General features: G+C 37.8%; 1 protein-coding gene across 4 annotated transcripts in view; it reads left to right on the top strand.

The window, feature by feature from the left end:
* LOC128866371 (kazrin) overlaps positions 1-22192 on the top strand; it is a 96211-nt gene extending 74019 nt beyond the window's left edge. For 2 of the 4 annotated variants that reach the window (XM_054107042.1, XM_054107041.1), the window contains exons 10-11: positions 16057-16080; positions 21145-22192. In XM_054107042.1, coding sequence (XP_053963017.1) covers positions 16057-16080; positions 21145-21780 — 660 coding nt within the window. In that variant the 3' untranslated portion in view covers positions 21781-22192. The remainder of the gene's footprint in view (positions 1-16056; positions 16081-21144) is intronic. The other 2 variants (XM_054107044.1, XM_054107043.1) reach the window with 2 other exon arrangements.
* Positions 22193-23242: the final 1050 nt, after the last annotated feature.

Below are 23242 nucleotides of genomic sequence, written 5' to 3'. Positions count from 1 at the left end.
GGACAAGAGGCTCAGCCTGCTGTTCATATTTTAGTATAGGAAAACAAGCACATCGCCTTCTGCAGCATAAGCGTCTACCATACCGAGATCTGAAACATAAATTGAAACACATAAGACAAAAAGAAAGGAAAGGAAAAAAGAACCCATTTTGCTTACCATCGTTTTGCGCAACAACAAAGCAAATTCGCCTTGACACAAATTTTTGACAGAAATGCCAATTCGCTCAAGGCGAATTAATTAGCTCTTCTAATGATACTACCTTGTATAGATATGCCTTGAATAAAAGCGTGAATTACATCGACACGATTTTTCTTTCTCTGCGCGGAAATACTGCTTCAAATAAAAATTAATTCAGATTAATAAAAATTAAATAAAAAAATTAAAAAAAAATTATTAATTTAAATTGATAATAATTAGTTAAGATTAATAAAAATTAAATAAAAATAAATTAATTTAGATTAATAAAAATTATAATTAAACTAAATTAATTTAAATTAATGAAAAATTTATAAAAAATTTACAAGTAAAATTCTTTAATTTAAATTAATAAAAATTAGTTTAGATTAATAAAAATTAAAAAAAAAAAAACACTAAAAATTAAGTAAAAAACACTAAAAATAAAATAAATTAATTTAAATTAATAAAATTTAAACAAAAAAATTAAATAAACATTTTTTAATTTAAATTAATAAAAATGAAAGAAAAAACGAAATTTAAAATCTTTAATTTAAATTAATAAAAATAAGTTTATATTAATAAAAATTAAATAAATATTAAAATTAAAATTAATTAATTTAAATCAATAAAAATTAAATACAGAAAATAAATAAAAATAAATTAATTTAAATTAATAAAAATTAAATAAAAAAATAAATAAAAATTAATTTAAATTAAAAATTGTTTTGTGGAATTTGTTTTTTTATTTATGGGATTATCGTAGAAAAAATTTTTTTGCTACATTTTGAAAAAATTTTTTTTTTCATCAGTTAACAAAGAAAGTCTATTTCAAAATCATTTCAAACATTGCGGAAAAATAAATGTACGATTTTTATTTTTAAAACTCACTGTATTTACTTATTTCGGTACGTGTTACATATTTATATTTACATACATACATACATACATACATACATACATACATACATGCATACAAACTACTAAAAGGAAACTCCTACGCCGCCTCTGCATTTTCGTCTAACATATCCAGTGTCTTAACTATGTAATGCTCGTTTCGTTCTCGTATCTACTAGCAACTGCACCAGCTACTTACTTGTATATGAACATACGTACATACATACTAAAGTATATCAGTCAGTTTTTATGCAACTTGATAGTCTCAGTGTGTTGCGTAAATTTTCTGCATTCTATATTTTTTAATTTTTATTTTTCTCTTTCTCAATATGTTTGGCGTGTAACGAAATGTTTCTACTACATTTAGTGCTTACTCGACTTGGTCGGTCTCATACATATCTACATATATGGTATACACACAAAACCCACTTACACCCTACGAAATATTATTTATTTAAGAAAATTTATTTGCAAACTAGCCGCCTTATTTGTTGTCATTCAGATGTTGCATGTCGAACGAAGAAAAAAGTAGAAACTCATAAACACGCACACTCTCTCCACCACATTCGCTCGACCCACAAAAGTGAATCCACAACATTAAAGTGCCACATCTTATCGAGTAAACTTTCACTGAAATAAGAGCGCCTAATATATTCAACTGTCAACTTGTCAAGGAATTCAACAAAGATTGATTAAAGCTTTCATGGAACAACGTAACAACAGGAAACTTAGTTTGATAGAAACTTACTCAGAAATATTTCTAAGAAGTGTTTTTTTATGCAGCAATCCATTATGTGGGCGAAACTTTTCCAAATTATTTGTTGTATTGAGATTGGAAGTGCTTTGGGAAGGAAATGATTAGAAGATTTGCGAAATTAATTACAAACCGAATGTCACTTTAAGCAAGCGGCAACAGATATTCGAGAGAGGAACAAACAGTGGGAGAGTGGAGAGAGACTTTTGATTTAGTTAGCAGTACTCTGCCACTCAATACAACTAAAAATACTAACTTTCTGTAGAATTTGTGCATTATTCTACGAGATGCCGCCAACGCCGAATAAGCAAATCAATCGGGGAAAAACCTAGTTTGGCGAAATATGAGTTCCTGTCTTTTCTGTATTTAAATGAGAGCTCGGCAAAGCTTACAATCAACACGCGCACGAGTATTGCTACGCTTTTAAAATCAGGCGTTGTTCTAATACCAACGAAGCAACACAAGTGGCGGCTATGCTGGTAATTTTCTTTTGCTACAGTGGATATACAGGGTCCGGCACACGAAATGTAATCAATTAAAAAGGCCATAAACTTAGTTTCGAAAATTACTTTTATTCAATTCAAAGTAAAAAATGTGTGAAAATAATACAAAATTAAGAATCAATTTACTTTTGCTCGATATGACCACCTTTTGCCTTGACTATGGCCTTGAGACGACCCAGAAACGATTCGCAAGCTGCCCGAATGTGAATTGCCGGTATTTCACCCACTCGCAGACGTTTTTCAGCGCCTCGAGACAGGTGAGCCTGGAGTTCGAACCTTTCTCTCCAAAATGGCACAAAGAGAATAATCCATCGGATTCACATCTCGTGAATTTCAGAGCCGTTGTGTGGGCGTTATGAAGTTCGAAACATTGTTTTTCAGCCATTCTTGGTTCACTCGAGCTTTGTGAGACGTCCAGACTGAAATGTTTGTCTGTCCACGGCTTCAAAGCAACCTTCATAATACTTTCCCGATAATATTTCGCATTTATCTTGACACCAGGCTCGATGAAAACGATTGCAGAGCGCCCATCTGCGGTTAAAGCGGCCCAAACCATTGACTGTGGCGGGGGCTGCCTCCTGGTAGCCAATCGATGACTCAAATTCTCGTATGAACGGTCGGCCCAATAAACCCTATTGTTTTGAGAGTTTACGATTTGCTCAATTTCAAAATTTTTCTCGTCAGAAAACACAATTTTCGGAAATTGACCACTTTCGGCCAAGCAAAGCAACTCCTTCACTCTCTCAAGTCTGACTTGTTGCTGCTTTGGTGTGAGATCATGCACCGTATGGGATCTTGTAAGGCTTGACTTTGAGATCATTTTTCAGTATGCGGCGGATACTAAGGTTAGATATTTTCAGTTCTTTCGTCATTTGATTGGCACTTCGTCGGGGATTTCCCTCAGGTCCCTTCTTCACTTTTTGAACCATTTCACGTGACGTTGCAGTCTTTTGATGACCACCTCCATTACGTTTCGCGATGCTACCAGTGTCATTATAACGACAAATGGTGCGATGAACAAAAACTTTATTTACTTTAAGGTGCTCGAGCTCACGAACAATCGCTGTTGTTGATTTGTGTTGTGATTTTTGTCAGCCAAATATATTGCAATCAGACTATTACTTTTGAAATCCATTACTGATTTTCTTTTTTCGCGTTTACTCTCGGCAAAACTCTTCCGCGCTTGAAAACAATACTCTGGGCTATCATTTACGGTTTCCATGGATATTGAGGTTGTTGCTCGAACCAAAGATTTGTTGAGACTCTCCAAATTTCTGTGAGGTCTTCTACAATTCTGATCACAAACTGCAGTCCAATAGATTCAAATTTGGACTTCCAGAAATCTTCGTATACGTAATACACGTACATACACGTAATACTCAGAACAGAGTACTGCTCTACTGTTTCACCACGCCTTCTAAGACGTCCTCCTGGAACACTTTTGCCACAGCCTTAACCTCTTTTCCGCAGAAATGAAGAGCTGTAACGGCTTTACAAGACACTCCCCACCAAACTATTACGGAGGCTGGATGGTAGAAACTCTGAACACTTGGAACAACACTTTTTGCGTCTTTAGAAGTGTTTGCGTAGATTTTGTGGTTTTGCTTATTAAAAACTTCTTCAACAGTGAAAAGTTTCTCATCTGTGAAAAGAATATTTTCATGACCGTTGATCGCGTGCCACCAAAGAAGTTGTTTGCATCTGTCGAGTCTAATCTTCTTCAAGCGCGTTGCCAAGAGATGACCAGTTGACCAAATGCTTATCTGATTACCAGGAAAGTGAGATTCCATCAGCAAGCTGAGTGTCTTACTTTGCCGCTCCGTGAAGAAGCCATCAGATTTCCTAAGTGACCCCAGCTTTGCAGTTGGGTCCTTTTTCAGGATCCTAACCAATTTCGCTGTGTCACTCAGAGACTCATACCGCTACAGAATTCCCTATATGAGGCTCTTTTTTCAATTCCCGAATAAGCCTCTTGTAGTTCTTCTGAACATCACGGTATCGCTCCCAGTCCTCAGCAAGGTTAGTCTTGAGGGCCCAGTTTAGAAGTTTTCTCGACTCACGCCTCAACATCAGGAGCTCTCGTTCCACCAAGGAACGGGAGTCCGGTTAGGGAGAGGTCGAATTGGACAGGCTAACTCAAAACATTCAGTTAGGGCAGCGTTGAGTTTCTCAACAGCCGCCTCAATGGCCTGTTTTTTTTCGAAGTCTTGGTGGCGTAACGTCAGGGTCCCGCAACGCCTCCCTAAACTTCTGCCAGTCTGTTTTCCTGGGGTTTCTAGAGAGCAATGGCATTTGTGCCTCCTCGCCACACTGAAACTCAATGTACCTGTGGTCCGAGCACGAATCTTCGGCAAGGACCCTCCAGTTCTTGATTGACCACCCAAGTTTTGAGTTTGATAGGGTTAGATCAATCACCTCCTGCCTTCTAGCTGTTACAAACGTTGGCTGTGAGCCCTTGTTATGTAGGTCTAGGCAAGAGGACGCGATAAATTCGAATAGTCGAGAGCCCCGTCTATTGCACTTGCTGCTGCCCCAGATTGTATACTGGGCATTAGCATCGCAACATAGGATGAGGCCCAGATCGCGCCGCTCACAGAACCTCACGAGACTAGTGGCTTTCCCAAATGCAGCAGTTTTGCTCATTGCTGACTCAAATAGCCAGTTATGTTGACGGAAAATACCACTCAATGCGCCAAATGCATTTCTTGCCGAACGACCTTTTTCATAAAATATTTGGGTTAATTTGACGCGTAGTTCCACTGAATTTCATTTCGTGACTAAGTATGCCACAGCCGCTTACCAATTGTCTGAAAAAAGAACGATTAGTACAACATAAATAATTGCTGTTAAAGAGCTGCATCAGCTCTGAATCCACTCTATTTGTTATACGGCTATTACTGTTAACATAACAGTTTCTGTTAGCCCAGCAGAGTTGAGTCAGTGAAAGATGCCAGGTCTCTCAAATAGCTGCATCAGCTCTGAATCACTCTGTATTTGTAATATAGATCTCACTGTTAACATAACAGTTTCTGTTGAACCAACAGAGTTCAATCAGTGAAAGAGAGTGAATTTCGGCACATAAATAACTGCTGCTATGGCTTTTGGAAATATTGTATTAACTCCTTTCAAAACGAGAGTTTACCAGCTTTGTTATAATTGGAATTGCATAGAACTGCAATTAAGAGTCGATGAAAATAGATTTTCATGCGTTCCTTTTAAGATTTTCTTCCCCCATCCTTTTTAAACGACATCGTACAAACTCATCCCTGTTGAGAGCTGCACAGTCCACTACATTCTTAGGTATACTTGGTAGATCACCTAATGGTTTTCAAACAATGCATTTACTCATCTATAAAAGCATTTAACTTTAATGAATGGAAATTTTCAGTTGTTTTTCCAATCAAATTTCTACACTCACGCGCATACAGCCAGACAATTCGTTTAACATTATTTATCTACTAAAGTGAATAAAATCAAAATTAATAACAATACATGGCCTCAATGCTTTTTTGAAATATTTAAAATTTACAAACCCCAAACCAGAATACAGACTTTTTCCAATTTATATTTGAGTAATTAAATAAGAAAAGTTGGTAAAAGTGGCATACAAATTGGATATTTAAGAAAGTAAATAATGAATTAATTATTTAAGAGGTGATTTTCCGACAACAACAAGTAAAGTGAATTGAGTAGCTTAGAAAAATGTTGCTTTTGTCTTTAGTGCGCACACTTACAGGTAAAGCTGAAATGTTACATTAAGCGTCAAAATCTACAGACATTAAAGCATAAAACAGTGAAATAAAAGAGGTAAAAATAATTTTGTGCTGAAATTAAGAAAAGAATTTGGAAATAAGATTAATTATGGAATAGTAACACCACATATACAATACAAAGGCAAACATAGTTGAGTAGGTTATCAAGTTCATGCCAGAGGAATGCAAAAAAAAAACACAAAGAACAAAAAACAACCAAACAGTAGCTACTGTTCAAAGGAAGGATAATAATAATTTATAAAACAAAATTTGATTATCAAAGCTAATATCTTCTTATTAAGCGAGCAATTAAAACGAAACACCTACAAACTGAAACTATAATTCATTAATTAAACGGTAGGTTAATAAAACTTGAAGGTGTCACAGTGAAAAAGAAGAAAATAAAAATTAAATAAATAAATGAGAATACCAACTAATTAAATGGCGCTGTATAAGTGGAATAAATTAATAATAATGCATGCAATCGTTTTTATGCCTTTATTTGTAGTGACATTTAATCAATTTCGATATTTACCTTTGATTAAGTGTAACTTTTTGGGGCGGGCAGGAGCAGGTGGCGGGCGAGTTGTGTAAGTGTCATTGAAAAATGCGACGCGAGGCAGGGCAGTTCACTGGCATACGAGTATAAGTTACAGTGTGTCAACTAAAGGGTGATCTTTTTAGGCGCTATAGGAAAGTTTTTCAAAACAACACGTAAAATTCAGAGAAATGCATGAAATTTTTATTTAAATCGATAGTACATATAATTCAACACTTGAAGATTATTTCATGCAAATGTTGACCGCGACTGCGCTTCAAATGGTCCATCCGCTTAGTCCAATTTTGGCATACTCTTTCCAATGTTTCGGCCGATATCTCACATATAAATGTTTTAATGTTGTCTTCCAATTCGTTAATTGAAGCAGACTTGTCTGAATAGACATGAGCTTTAACAAAGCCCCACCAAAAAATAATCTAAAGGTGTTATATCGCACGATCTGGGTGGCCAATTGACAGGTCCCGAACGTGAAATAAAATGTTCACCGAACTCGCTTCTCAACAAGTCCATTGTCACGCGTGCTGTGTGGCATGTGGCACAACATGGCATGCAAGTCAAGCTCTCGCATTTTGGGCAAAAAAAAGTTGGATATCATTTCACGGTAGCGCTCACCATTCACAGTTACGTTACGATTCGCAGCATCTTTGAAGAAGTACGGTCCAATGATACCTCCAGCCCATAAGCCGCACCAAACTGTGACCTTTTCTGGATACATTGGTAGCTCTTGCAATTCTTCTGGCTGATCATCACACTTCAAATTCGACAATTCTGCTTATTTATGTACCCATTGATGCAAAAATGAGCTTCGTCGCTGAACACAATTTTTCGATAAAAAAGTGGATCTTCGGCCAACTTTCCAAGAGCCTATTCACCAAAAATTCTGCGTTGCGGTAGTTCGTTCGGCTTCAATTCTTGCACCAGCTGTATTTTGAAAGGCTTCACACTTAAATGCTTTCCCAAATTTTCCACGTTGTTCAGTAACGGAGGTCCAATTGTTGCGAACGGCGACGAATCGTTAATTGATGGTCATCATTAACACTGGCCGATACTGCTGCGATATTTTCTTCAGTTCGCACTCTACGTAAGCGAGTTGGTGGTTTGATGTCCAATGATGTAAATTTGGTTCTAAATTTAGTCACAATAGCTCGAATAGCCGCTTCAGTGGGTCGATTAAACTGACCATAAAATGGAAGAAGCGCGCGATAAACTTTCTTAACAGAAGACTCATTTTTATAGTAAAATTCAATGATTTGCAAGCCTTGGTTGTTTGTAAGACGATTCATGGTTAAATTATAGACCAAACTGAAGATGGTTGACAGTGAAAAAAAAACACGAAACGTGCGTCAGCTGTTTAAACCAACTGTTTAAAAAGATAATAGCTTAAAAATCACCCCTTCCATGAAATTATGTGTATAATCCGCTATTGGAATCTACAACTTTGCTCCATCTTTCAGGCAGCATACGGATTGCTCTGACGTAAAATTCAAGTATTTTTGACTTAATCCATTCATTGAACCAGTTTGCGATGCTCTAGTAAGAAGTGTACCGCTCTCCAATAAAGGCTGACTGCATTGATCGAAACAGATGGTAATCTGGTAATCCAAAGGTGGAATGTCTGGGGAATACGGCGGGTGGAGCAAGATTTCCTATTTCCCAATTCAGTCCCTCTAAATATTTCTGGACCGATTTAGCAACATGTGGTCTGGCATTGTCAGACAGCAAAATCAGTTTGTCATGTCCACCGTCCCATTCCGGCCACTTTTCTTTGAGAGCTCGTTTCAAACGCATTAAATGCAGTCGGTAACGATCGCCTGTGATGGTTTCAGATGATTTTAGGAGTTCATGATAGATGATACCCTTCTAATCCCACCAGATGTCCAACATAACCTTTGTAGCATGAATATTTTTTTTGACTGTCGATGGACATGGTTCACCTGGCAGGCTCCAACATTTTTGATGCTTAGGGTTATCATAATAGATCCATTTCTCATCGCCAGTGACGATGCGTTGCAGCAAACCTTTTCTTTTCTGCCTTCAAGAAGCATCTCTGACGACACCAAACGTCTCTCGGTATCCCTCTCCTTCTAGTGATGTGGCACCCAGTTACCTGCTTTCTCGACCATTACCAGCGCGTGCAAACGTTTGCCGATGGTTGATCTGTTAAGATCCAACTCTTTAGACATATCATCAAGGGTTCGACATGTGTCTTCATCCAATAATTGTTGTTGTTGAAATGAAATTGAATTTGGCAAGGTCGAGCCAAGAAGCATCGAGAGATTTGATAACTTCTAAAACAGACTTCAGGCTCAAAAGCCCATTATATTTAAAGTTCTGGAAAGAGAAAGGGTAGATAGACAAGGAGGAAAGGAGAGCAGTAACAGACGCAAAAAAATAGCATAGAATAGAAGAATAGAGGTAGTTAGACCTGTGAGAGTTTTCCAGATTCTTTGATAAACCTGAAAATTTCCTCCAGTTTGAGAGAACGAATTTTACTCATTCTCACGACATCGGAGCCCAAAATGCGTAGCCTTGCTTTAGCAAAGGCAGGTCACTCACAGAGAAAATGCTCAGTGTCATCCACCTCCTCTAAGCAAGACAGGAAAATTGGGTTATTAATGATTCCAATGCTGGTCATATGCTGACCTCATGGGTTGTTCCTGTAATAACACCGACCATCAACCGAACGTCTTTCCTTCCAAGTTTTAGTATAAAGTTTGACGTTTTCTATTTGAGCTTGTCCCAAAATACTTTGCAGTCCCGTAGCGTTCATAACCGGACGATCGCCCTTTATGTAAATTGCATACACAATCCCTAATCCACTTCTTGATTCCTGTAGAACTGATTCCGATTATTGGTTCTGGTCCCTCCGGGGGAGTCGCTGATCCACAGTTGGCCAATTCATCAGAAATTTCATTCCCTTGAACATCGCAGTGTCCTGGAACCCATATACATATGTACGAGCTTATTCTGTTTTGCAACAAAATTGAACTTCTTCTTACATGTTTCAATAAACTTTGAGCTTTGCTTTGTGTTCTCCAGGGTCTTTAGCGCAGCCTGATTGTCACTAACGACTCCAATCTGTTTCTCGCTCCATTTTCTCTCAATTATCCATTCTGCTACTTTCAGAATGGCAAAAATTTCTGTAGACGGGACGAAGGTAGACATCTTTGACATCAGATAAAAGAGGATTTTTACGCTAAAATAATGTCAAGCACTGCGTTCGCGACCTCACATAGTATACACCTTCAAGTGACCAGAGGTGTATTCAAAAAGTATTGCGAATTTCGAATTTTCGCGGCTTACGTATATTCGAATTTCGATTTTTTTGTGGCGATTTATTGGTACTCATGTCTCTCACTCATGCCGACGACTTCGGCCATTTTGAATGTTCAGTTAATTGTTGACAGCTGCTTTGTGTGTTTCGTGTTTCGGTGTTTCGGCTCATCTTCGATTTTTACCTTCTCAAAAAGATGGATCAAAGAACCTGTATCAAATTTTGTGTGAAAAACGAAATTAAGTGGGCGGATGCATTCCGAATGTTGACTGTGTCATACGGAGAAGCTACTTTGGACCAAAGCAACGTTTATCGGTGGTACAAAATGTTCTCTCTCTATGAGACCAAGAAGATGTTAACCACGAAAAGCATGCCGAACACTTCAACACAAGAAAATGGTTTTGGCCATTCGTCGAATCACCGTTAGAGAAGTTGCTGAGTACCTAAACATACCGATTGGCTCGAGCCATTCGATTTTTTTCAATCATTAGGGCATGTGACGGGTTGCCGCAAAATTCGTACCAAAACTGCTCTCGATTCAGAACTGTTTTCGACCAAAAGCAGCATCACATGAACATTGCTAATGAGATGTTGGCATCGGAACTCTGTCCGCGACGACCCAAATTTGCTCCTCATAACTGGTGACAAATCGTGGGTTTATGGTGTTATGACGTGGAAACCAAAGCTCAATCATCTCAATGGAAGCTGCCGCACGAACCAAGGCAACGAAGGCCGAAAAAGGCGCGCCAAGTTCGGTCGAATGTAAAAGTTTTGCTTACCGTTTTCTTCGATCGCAGGGGCGTTGTGCATAATGAGTTCTTACCACAGGGTAAAACGGTCAATAAGGAATATTACCTGCAAGAACACGATAACGCCCCTGATCACACATCGTTGCTTGTGCGCGACTTTTTTGCCAAAACCAACACTCAAATGATGCCACAGCCACCGTAGGAGTAACCCCAGATCTGGCCTCCTTTGACTTTTTCTTGTTCTCGAAACTGTAGAGGCCCATGAAAGGACGACGCTACGCCACGATTGACCATATAAAGACGGCATCGAAGGAGGAGCTGAACGAGATAAAAAAATGATTTTTTGAAGTGCTTTGAAGATTGGAAAAAACGTTGGCACAAGTGCATAATATCTCATGGGGATTACTTTGAAGGGGGGACAAAGTAGATATTATTTAATAAATAAATAATTTTTGAAAAAAAACACAGAATTCGCGATAATTTTTGAACACACCTCGTATTACTTGAGTGAACACAAAAATATGATAGTATCAGCAGTGACACCTCTTTTACGAGGGCGCAAAATTATTCCCCTATCCAATATTACATTTGGTAATACATCAATCCAATTCCATCGAGAGTAAAACCCAAGCCTTGCAATACGTGAAAATGGATGAATATTAATAATAATTTAGTATAACCTCAGCCAACTTCTGCTAAAAACAAACCTCGTCACTTAGAAAATTACCCTTTTTGTTGAAGGTATTTGATCAAATAGTTGCCAAACTGTATTTACTTAGGCCTGCCTCTCGGTAGCTCACTGGCTCTTGGCAATTCGCTGAATGTTTGATAGGTAGGTATATAGGGCTGCTCATTCGACTCCTGTGCCTTACATGTGTGTGTGTGTGTGTTGGTACAAAGTTATGTGTGAATTAACAATGCCATTAAATTAACAGTTAATTGTTGGCAATTGAATGAAATGAAACGTTAAATGACAACAAAAGTTCATGCCAACGCCATGCGACTGTGAGGGAGTTCCAATAGGCGCTATGTAAAAATATTTTAGATATTTCCATGGTGAGAATTGTATTGTAAGTTCATGCGGACATATAAATATAAACACGAATGTATGTATGTATGTAAAAATGCAACGTAATGAGCGCAAAATAAATGGGTCATTAATTAAAAGAGTTGCAACTGGTTAAAAACTGGTGAGCCGCATAACAGACTTCGGCCTATCTGCCGTTCGATTGATTGTACGTCATTGCGCAAGCAAAGGAGCGAAAAATTACTACAATAATGAGCAAACAAATGATTCTTACGCACGTACGATGGGCGCTCAATAATTACCCATATTTAAATAAACAAATAAATAAAAAGCAATTATAATTTTTCCAATTATGTTTTTTATGCGTTCGCTACCACGAGTCGCATTTATGTGTTAGCTGGGTTTTCACATAGGACACCGCCGACACAAATTTGTATGTGACGCTGACTTAACTTAACCTTTAACGGCCGAGAACTTTTTTTGTAATACTCGCTCATAAGACAACGGAAAATTAGGTGAAATTCTAAAACGTTTATAAGGATGGAAAATTCAACTAAAAATTTAAACTGCTTTATTTAGATATGAACTCATTATATTTACTAGACTTATAATTTTTTATAATCAACCAACCAGGGATGTAATATACAAAGTTGCAATATTTGTTAAAGAAAACTGCAGCGATGATAAGTACGAGTAACTGTAATGGAAACTGAATTATTTTCAGGTCCTCGTATTGGAGCCTTTCGTATTCTATCGCATAAGTCCTATGCCCCCGTAGCGGGGCCTTTCGGCCGTTAAGGGTTAATTTAATCTTAACTCCATTTCCCGCCGTCTGCGAGAACGGGTCGTTAGCTGTAGAATGCAAGATTACTCAACCGTCTACGAGCTCGCGAGCAAATAATTTGAATACTCTTGTTCCAAAAAGATTAGCTTAAAGATTAAGATGTCCCGTGTATGTAGTCAAAACAAAAAAAAAACAACAAAGATCGGCAACTTTTTTTCTTAAGTGCGACGCTTACCAAAATAAAGGCCAAGCAATTGGTCAATGCATCGATTCATGTTTTAGAGACTCTCACAATAAAAATAAGTCACAAGTCACCGGTATTTTTATTTAGACGTAATATTTTGTAAGTTTTGTAGCTTTGTATGAAACTGAGTTTAAGTCAGTGTCAGAAAAAAGGAACCGCGATTATTCATGAAGTATAAAAGATATATATTTTTACATGAAAGTATAGCCTGGCAGAAGTTCAAGCTTTGAGCCAGCTTTTCTTCGTAGCTCGTCGACAAGGAGGACCAGATTTTGCGAACTTGACGCACGAGTTGCTTTAAATCGTGGACTGGCTTTCCGGCAAAATGCGTTTTCATAATTCCCCGCACATTTTCAATGGGGTTGGCGTCTGGGAACTGGCAAGACCAGTCGCACAGACTGTAAATGAATGAGTTTTAGTTTCTAAGATACCCAGTAACAAAACAAACCCACATTATTAGACAATAACATATACATTTCTAGCTGTTATTTGATGATGGACTGCTTAAATCGCCTCAGTAGCGAACATCTTAATTACCGCCTAATATCGCCTGAAATGGTTTAGTTTTCATACCGACCTTCCAAAATATGTATGTGTAGATAAGTATAAAATACAAGGTGAAGTCCAAAATAAACAAGACTGAGCTAAAATAGTAGAAACTACTAGAGCTTTGTTCTGATAACTTCGAGTTTATTCATTGAAAATAGTCCGATCTGGCTTCGATACACAGCTTTACGCGTTCTAAAAGCCTTTCGAAAGAGTATTTCAGGTCATTGACCGGAATGTCCTTCAGAATGACTGCATAAGCCTTTTGAATGGTATTTATGACACCATTTTCCGAACAGGTAGAAGCCACAGTCACTTTTTCAAGCGGAAGTATTTGCGATCCTGCAGGCAATCAAAATGCGTAGGCATTACGGGAGCGAGGAAGATATCAACATTTCTCTCCGATAGTCAAGCCGCGATCAAGGCTCTGACGACGCCATGGTGCAGAACGAAACTAGTAAACTCCTGTAAGGAGGGGATCAAATCTCTTGGATAGGCCGGTAATATTTCTCTGATCTGGGTCCCAGAACATAGAAACATAGAGAGAAATGAAATTGCTGATGAGCTTGCCAGGAAGGGGACTGAATTGGCCTTGGAGACCTCCTACCCAGTCATCGGCATCTCCCTGACAGTTGTTAAAGGGGAACTGCACAAATTATTTCTGAGGAAAGCGCAGAAAAGATGGAGCTCCATTTCTTCATGTGCTATTTCGAAATCCCTTTGGTCCCAGTGCAATATATACAGGGGACTCAGAAAGTCCTCTGGACTCAATTTCCAAACTCGTAGCTGTGTTTACCGGTCACTGGACGATCGGCACACACGCAGAAAAGCTAGGGTGACCATTTAACGACCATTGCAGAAGCTGTGGGAACCTTTCAGAGAAGGAGACTGTTGAGCACTTTCTCTGTAAATGTCCGGGTTTGGCAGCTAGACGATTAAGGTCACTGCGTGCTCCTTTCTTCGACAGTTTGGGGCAGTGCGCCAACCTAAATGCCATCAATCTTCATCCATTATATCTGGCTGGCTGTAGATATCTGCCTGTTGGAGGTCTCATAATGGTATCAAAACGGCGCTTTAGTGCTACTTGAGGAGTGCCAGACTGGCACTTCAACCATTTCACCTAGCTGCATAGAAATCAGAGGGAGTGATTGATGGTTAAGATCCGATTTCTAGTCAAAAAATCAGTCACAAGAGTGGATCGATAAGATGGTAAATTCAGGGCGAATAAGACGAATGCGATGCATCAAATGCTTCAAAATGCCAAGATAGAAAATCGTATTGACGATTTGGCCCGTTCACACGAACTGCTTGTGGACAATTCCCTTGAAATCGTAAAAACAAATGAACGTCGACTTGATTTTTGACTTCTCCACACGTGATTTTTTGGATGGGGGATCGTCCTTCCATTCGGCACTTTGACGCTTACTTTCAGGTGCATGTTGGAAACACCACGTTTCATCATCAGTTACAATGTTGTAAAGGAGGTTTGCGTCTTTTCTCGCCTCTTTAATGAGGTCTTTCGAATGTTGAATTCTGAGCAATTTTTGGTCCTCAGTTAACTTGTGCGGAATGAAACGTGCACAGACATTTCGTAATCCCAAATGATCAGTTCAAATGCGATAAATCGATGTTTTGGAGACATTCAACTCCGTTTCCATGAATTTCAACGATGCTTTCGGTTCATTTTTGATAAATTTGCGACCAATTTCGATGGAGTTTTCGTGGATTACTTATTTTGGACGGTCCGTATGCTCATTGTCATTTACGTCCTCACAACCATCTCTGAAACGTGTGAACCACTCATGAACTTTGGCACCAGATAGACAATCATCGCCATAAACTTTTTTCATCAATCCATTTGAGTCGGTAAAGGTTTTACCGATTTTAAAACAAAATTTGATATTAGCTCTTCGTTCGAAACTCATTTATGTACCGATGACACAAACAGACTGTCGCTTTAGACGCAATAACTTCGCTTCCACTCAACGGAATGTCACCAACCTTTCACTGGAAGTCACTGGAATTTTTATGACGCCAGTCTTGTTTATTTTGGACTTCACCTTGTATATAGTTTTGTATCGATAATTGCATCTTGGTTAGTCTGAGAGCTTCGTGTAGAGCATCTGTCCTCTCTTTGGTCATGCCTTGCTATGCATTTAGCGTTTGCTGATCAACTTTCAATGCCAACTTCGCTTTTTTCCACGTTTTGCCATCGAAAAATCTTAAGCGATGTACAAATCGATATTTGGCTGTCACCAGTAATGGCCCGCTTTCTCAGCAAAGGCAGCTTTTCTCAAATATGGGTACTTGTTGACGCACCCACGTACGCGCAAATACATACATATATGTACTTATATATGTGTGTATATATGTGTATAGTATAGCTGACCCATTATTTGTCATTGCCCAGTTATATAAGTGTAAAAATAATTATTTAAATTGTATATGCCGCCATTTGTAGGGCAATTAATAAGTCCTTCCGCCTGCAACGCTACGCTCGCATACAGCCACAGGCTAGGTTCTTGGTGTAATTGTATATTTTATAAAATTGTTTTTTATGTATGAATTAACTTACTGGTAATTGGAAGCGTCGACGTTGGAATTATGCAGTCACATTGACGCATATTTCATGCGTTTGTAATTAAATATTTTTACCTCATTTTTATTTTTTTTTAATTTTTTTAATTATTCTCTTTCGATTTGCTCCATCATCGATAATCTTGTTTGAACTTTTATACATATTCATATATATGTATGTATTCTCATTTCTCTTCCCGCTTCTTTGCTCAGCAGATATCGGCATGGAAAGGATCACAGGTGAGTTGCGCTGGCTTTTGCGATTCAGTTTGTTTTTGTAGTTTTTGCTTAGTAAAGTGTTGTTGTTTTTATTTTTCACAGCACTAATAATTCATGTCGTTTTTGTGAGCAACATTTTGCCTGCAGCACAATTAATGTTTTATGAGTTTTTAAGCAAATATTTTATTTAATTTCATTTTCTACATAGGCACGAATTTTTAAGAATAATATTTTTAAATAATATTTGTCCGCAACCTGCAATAAAATAGAAAATTCAATATAGGCCTTAGGGCAACGAAAGTCACTTGTTTTTCCTCTTGTTCACTCCTCTCGGGAGCATAGGGACTCGATAAGACCTTTCCATCTTACACGGTTCTGTGCTGTTGTTTTTTTATCGTCCCATGAGATGTTGGCATCTGCTAGTTCGCGCAGCATCGACTTTCTCCAAGTGTTTTTTGGTCGACCGCGACCTCTGCTCCCTTGCGATTCTCGTCCAGTGCCATTCTTGTGATGCTATCTGGTGGTTTTCTCAATGTGTGACCTATGCGTCGCTACTTTCTGCGTTTGATTTGCCTAAGGATGGGCTCCTCATTCGTTAATCTCCACAGTGCGTCGTTACCGATGGTATTTAGCCAGAATATTCTGCAGAAGGTACGGAGGCATTTGTTGATGAAGGATTGGAGCCTCTGTGTGATGGTACTAGAGACCATCCATGTTGCACTTCCGTACAACAAGACGGACTTCACGCATGAGCTGAATATTCGCAGCTTAGAGCGCCTGGAGGTTTACGAACTCGCCCATACTGTATGCAATCGCCCGAACGCCGCCCTTGCTTTTCTTAACCTGCAGTTGATATCTTCATCTGCTCCACTATCTGCCGTGACGATGCAGCCGAAGTAGCAGAAGCTTTCGACAAATTCCATCGGGCATCCGTCATCCAATATCTGCCTTGTATTATTGTGGTTGACTTTCATGGCTTTGGTCTTGGCGATATTGATATCCAGTCCGACTGTGCGTGCCAGCGCGACTAGTCTGTCCGCCTTCGCTTGCATGTCAGAGAGTTTGTGAGAGAGGAGGCATATGTCATCGGCAAAGTCCAGGTCCTCAAGATCTCTGGTGAAACTCCACACGATGCCTTTTTTGTCCAGGGTCAGTTGGCTCATGACGTCATCAAGGACGATAGCGAAGAGAATGGGCGATAGGGGACAATGAATTGAATGGATCGCTGATATCACCTATGTGAAGCACTGCCAGTTCGGAGTTATCGTAGAGGGCTTTGATGAGGCGGATTGTCTTGGCGGGAACTCCCTTTCTACTCAGTGCCAGCCATATTGCGTCTCGTTTGATAATGTCCAACGCCTTCTTAAAGTCTACGAACAGCATGTAGAGCGGGGAGCGCCACTCAACTGATTGTTCTACTATAATCCGAAGTGTGTTGGCTTGGTCAACACAGCCTCGCTGAGGGTGAAAACCAGCTTGCTCGTCTCTTAAGGAGCTTTCGATGTCTTTGAACCTGCTTTGTATGGTCACGGCTACAATTTTCTAGATGGTGTTAAATAGGGTTATTCCGCGCCAGTTGCCGCAGTCACGCAGGTCGCCTTTCTAGGGCAGCTTCACTATGATGCCTTTTGTCCAGGATGGAGGCAGCTTTTCATTGCTCCAAACGGCGGTTATGTGGAGATGAAGAATTTCCACTGATATTTGTTGGTCGGCAATCATTAGGAAAGTCTTGCTTCAATGCGAAATCAGTGTCTCTCAATACTCCATACTTGCCATCCGATTTCTTTCAGTTTTGAAAAATTTGGTTTTGAAATTGTATCAACATAAATGAGAAGTTCGTATTGGTGGTGGGTTGATCATCGACCGATTTCCTTTGAAATCACATGTCAATAAGCAAAAGACAAAACATAGGTTTTTTGTTGCACTGTGTCAGAGACTATGGACTATTCGCCTCTGGACTCTTTTTTGTGCGTTATCGTTAAGCATCGATGCAGAAACGATTCAGACTCTTAGACGAAGATAAAGAGTACCCGAAATAGTCAACGTAATCTTAGGAATTCGGTTTGACAAAAAAAGGTTACTGCGAAACCAGAGAAAACAACACGGAAAAAAATTGGTAGCATTTCACTGGTTCACATATAATTTTTGACCAACCAACTTGTGTGACTTTAAGTGGTTTTGCTTTCAGGTCACTGAAATCTGAATGATTTCATAAAAATTTAGTGCTTTATTGAACTTTCATTAAAGAGTCTCTCAAGTCTCTGTCCCTTCTTATTTGGCGTACTCCTTCACATGAACGTCTCATAACGTCCAAATAACAGTCCTTGTTAACTGTCTTATGGATAAAACAGATATAACCTGTCATGTCCGCTCGACTGTCGCAGTTTCTCCTATCACTAAGCAGAGGAGACTGTAGGCGGCTGGTTGGACTGATAACGGGCCACTTTCTTTGGGCAAAGTACATAGAAAAGGTGGGCATATCAGTGCACTCTGCCCAGCATGTGTAGAGGAGGATGAGACCGCGGACCACTTTCTGTGCGTCTGCCCAGCCTTCGCTCGAATCAGGTTTGAGGTCTTTGGCACTGATGTATTAAGAAGCGACCACCTTGGCTCCTTGGCTCCTTGGCACCACAACATCCACTCAGATATCTTCGGAGGTCGAGTAGATTTAAAGAAAACTAAAAAAGCAACCCGAGTGCAGTATAATGGACTTAATTGTGTCTGAGTACTGTACTTGCCGTTCTAATCCATCCACCCACCGTAAGCAACGCTTTCTTTTTTTACTTAAAACGACGTGGTTATATTGGTTTCGGTTTATTCGCCTCACTCGCCTGATGAGTTGGTCTGATTTGCGTCTCGTACTCATAAATCCATGTCTTGCCTATAGTAATGATGCGTTTGACAAATGTTGGTTCGGATTCAGCCTTGGAAACCATGTATTTCTTGCATGAAGTTCTGGTTCTTTCGCACCAACTTTGCAGCAACACGGCGCAAAAACAAATCATCAGCAGAATGCCTTTAACAGATTCATAAGCAATGTTCCAGTCCTCTGCCAGCTCTCTGATGGTTAATTTGCTGTTATTGATCAACTTTTCTTTTACTTTATTGATGGTTTCGATGTCGATGGCCTGCCACAAAGTTTGACATGCTTGATGGACTCACGATCTCTTCTGAAGCGTTCATGCCACTCGTAAACGGGTGTCTTCTTTAGAGTATCATTTTCGAAACAGTTCTTCAACATCTCTAAGATGTTTGCGCCATTGAATCCATTTTAAACGCAAAATTTAATACAAATTCGTTGCTGCAAGGTCAAATCAATGTTTAAAGCTGTAGAGAATCGAAAACACGTGCAGAGTTAGATTTACCCAAGACGGTGTAACTTTCGCAAATTGTAAGCAATGACGATAAAATTTTGGTACGAATGTTAATCACAAATGTGACGAGCTAACAAAGGAAAAAATAGAACTCAAATGGGTTGACTTAGAGCGTCTCCTGGCGGTTGCTCCGGAAACTTTTTGATCAAATTTTTTTTTAATAAAATAGTGAAACCTCAAAGAATCTACATTTTAACATTTTTTTATTTTAAAGCAACATCTAGGCATGTCGTATGAGAGATCCTTTATTTTTATGTATGTACAGAACACTTTATTTTAAATTCAAAGTTTTAATTACTTAAAATTTGTTATACCACCTCCTTTGTTAGAAAGTATGACAAATTTCAATATTAAATATGATATTTATTTGAAATTTGTGCTTTATATCTAAAATGTAGCATGATAAACATTTTTTGTTTTTTGGAAAATAATATATGGCAACCCTTAACAAAAAATTTTGTAATTTTGAAATGCTTAACAATCAATGCGAAAATTAAATTGTTGCCTTGCTTCAAATAATCTAATATTATATTTTCATAAATTACATTAAGTGACAAATATTCAGATGGCAACCCTGTTCAAAATTTTCTCAAAACATACGTTTTCTCTTTCCCTTTTGTATGGTGTACATATGGCCGTTTTTCTTAATCAGTTTTTTATAAAATAATATGTGGCAAACCTTAAACAAATTTTTTTAAATTCTGAATTACTAGTCAAAGTAAAAAACAAGTTTGCCTACCTTATAGTATTTGGTAAAATTTCTGATGGCAACCCTTTAAAAAATATTGCGCATCTGAATTGCTTGAATTGAAGTTCATATTAAATTACGTTATTTGTAAGGAATTTTGGTGGCAGCTCTGTATAAAATTTCCTCGTTGCTGTACATATTTGCATACTAAAAATTTTTTTTATATAAAAAAATATAGGGCAACCCTTAATTGCAAAAATTTTATAATACGGAAATTCAATCAATGAGAAAATTAAATTCTTGGCCTTCTTCAAATGAAATAATACCATAATTATGTATATAAATTACATTAATGGACAAATATTTAGGTGGCAACCCTGTTCAAAATTTTCACTAAACCTACGTTTTCTCCTTCACTTGTATGGGCTGTACATATTGCCGTTTTATTAAAATAATTTTTTTTATGAAATAATATGTGGTAACCCTTAAAATTGTTTATGTAATTCTGAAATGCTTAACAATCAATAAGAAAAGTTAAAATGTTTGCCCTGCTTCAAATAAAATAATACTGTATTTTTATAAATAACATTAATTGCCCAATAGTCAGATGGCAACCCTGTTCAAAATTTTCTCTAAACATACGTTTTCTCTTTCACTTGCATATGCTGTACATATTGCCGTTTTACTAAAAAAACATTATTATATAAAAAAATATGTGGCAACCCTTAATTACAAAATTTTGTTAGTCTGTAATTCTTAACAATCAATAAGAAAATTAGAATTCTTGCCCTGCTTCAAATAAAATAATACTATTGTATATTTTTATAACTAACATTAATTACCAAATAATCAGATGATAACCTTGATAGAAATGTCCTTTAAATGCACGCTTACCCCAAAATAATTTTCCGTTCAATTTACTTCATTTTTCTTTTATTATATTTAAATATAATACACCTTTCAACTGTTTAAATTTTGCTTACGCCATTTTTTCTTAATTTTCTTTTCTACCCCTCAACGTAGAGTTCTCTCTCTAAAGCCTTCCGTTTCAATGCAAAATCATCACGTAGCGGAAACTCCATTGGGGATCGTTCATCCTTCGGCAACTCCACCTCTCCCACACCATCGTATAGTAGCTCCGAAGGTGGTGGAGGAATTTACGCCACTATAGGCGGTCATCCACCGCATTCAGCGCCGCTCTACCCCACCGCCGCACACCACTTCCCACCACCTACAACCGCACCACCACCACCACCGCCATCATCAGCCCCCGGTATTGGAGCCCACGGAAGTGGCGGCAATATCTTCAACTACGCACCGCCCGGACATCGTGTGAGTGCGCCACCTGTGAGTAGCAGCAGCAGCATAGCCGAGTCAATGACAGATCCAAATGCTTTGTATGAGCAACATCGACGTGTGAAAAGTATCAGTGATATTGGCATTTCGGCTGGAGCGAATAGTGTAATAGCCGGCGGAACGGCCACCCTGGGCGCAACGTGCACAACGGCAGTAACGTCAGCATCGCTGAAGAGCATCGGCAGTATGGGTAGTAGTAGTGGCGGTTTCGGTAGTGGAAGTGGTGGTGTCGGCGTCGCCAGCAGCTGTGGTAGCGGCGGTGGCGGCGGCTGTACTTCAGGCTCTTCCGGCTCACCTGTATGAGAATCAGTTATCATGTAAGACGCGTCGTATGCGTGCTTACATACATATCTAGATAAATGCAGTACATATTGAATTGAGTTGCAAATGGGATAATGTCAATAAATATGGAAGAAAAAAATTATTATAAGTGTTTATGGATAATACAAATGTATGTGAATAATTGAAAAATACTCATGCATTGTTAATCGCTATATTAAATGTGTAAGTATGTATTTATATTGGATTTACATGCATGCGCACATATATACATACATTCATAAATGTGGGTCAGGCGCCATAAGCATGCGAATGCAAGTTGGGGCGCCTGAAAGCTATTTACTACATTTTTGTCATTTCTGCATTAAACAGTCGCACACATACACATTAGGGTGGCCAAACAAAATTTGTTTATGCCTAAAAAATGGCCTAAACATACTTTGTAAGCCACCTAAACCAAATTTTTTTATTTATGCTACTTAAAACAAAAAAAAATTCTGAATGCTATCTAAAACCAACATTTTTTTATTTTTCCCACCTAACAAAAAATATTGTTTTAGGTGGCATAAAAAATATTAACAACAAAAAATTTTTTATGCCACTTAAAACAATTTTTTTTTACTTTATGCCACGTAACAAAAAAATTTGTATGCCACTTAAAACCAAATTTTTCATTTATTTATCCCAGCTAACAAAAATATTTTTTTTATGCCACCTAAAACCAAAATTTTTTTTTATTTATGCCACCTAACAAAAAAAATTTTTTATGCCACCTAAAACCAAAATTTTCATTTATTTATCCCAGCTAACAAAAATATTCTTTTTGTCACCTAAAATAATTTGTTTCATTTATGCCACCCAACAAAAAAAAATTTTATATTACAATTTTACAATTTTTTTTTACTTTATGCCACCTAACAAAAAAATTTTTTTTTATGCCACCTAAAACCAAAATTTTCTTTTATTTATCCCAGCTAACAAAAATATTTTTTTTGTCACCTAATTAAAATAATTTTTTTTCATTATGCCACCTAACAAACAATTTTTTATGCCACTTAAAACCAAACTTTTCATTTATTTATCCCAGCTAACAAAAATATTTTTTTAATGCCACCTAAAACCAAATCTTTTTTTTTTTTGTTTATGCCACCTAACAAAAAATTTTTTTATGCCACCTAAAACCAAAATTTTTTTTTATTTATGTCACCTAACAAACAAATTTTGTATGCCACTTAAAACCAAAATTTTCTTTTATTTATCCCAGTTAACAAAAATATTTCTTTTATGCCACCTAAACTTTTTTTTTATTTATGCCACCTAACAAAAAATTTTTTTTGCTACCTAAAACCATTTTTTTTTATTTATCTCACTTAACAAAAATATTTTTTTTTATGCCACCTAAATTAATTTTTCTTTATTTACGCCACCTCAAAAAAAATGTGTTTATACCACCTAAAACCAAATTTATGCCACCTAACAAATTTTT

Source organism: Anastrepha ludens, chromosome 6, assembly GCF_028408465.1.
Source record: "Anastrepha ludens isolate Willacy chromosome 6, idAnaLude1.1, whole genome shotgun sequence".
Taxonomy (NCBI): Eukaryota; Metazoa; Arthropoda; class Insecta; order Diptera; family Tephritidae; genus Anastrepha; species Anastrepha ludens.
The sequence above is the reverse complement of the archived record's forward strand: the minus strand, read 5'-3'. Positions and strand labels throughout refer to the sequence as shown.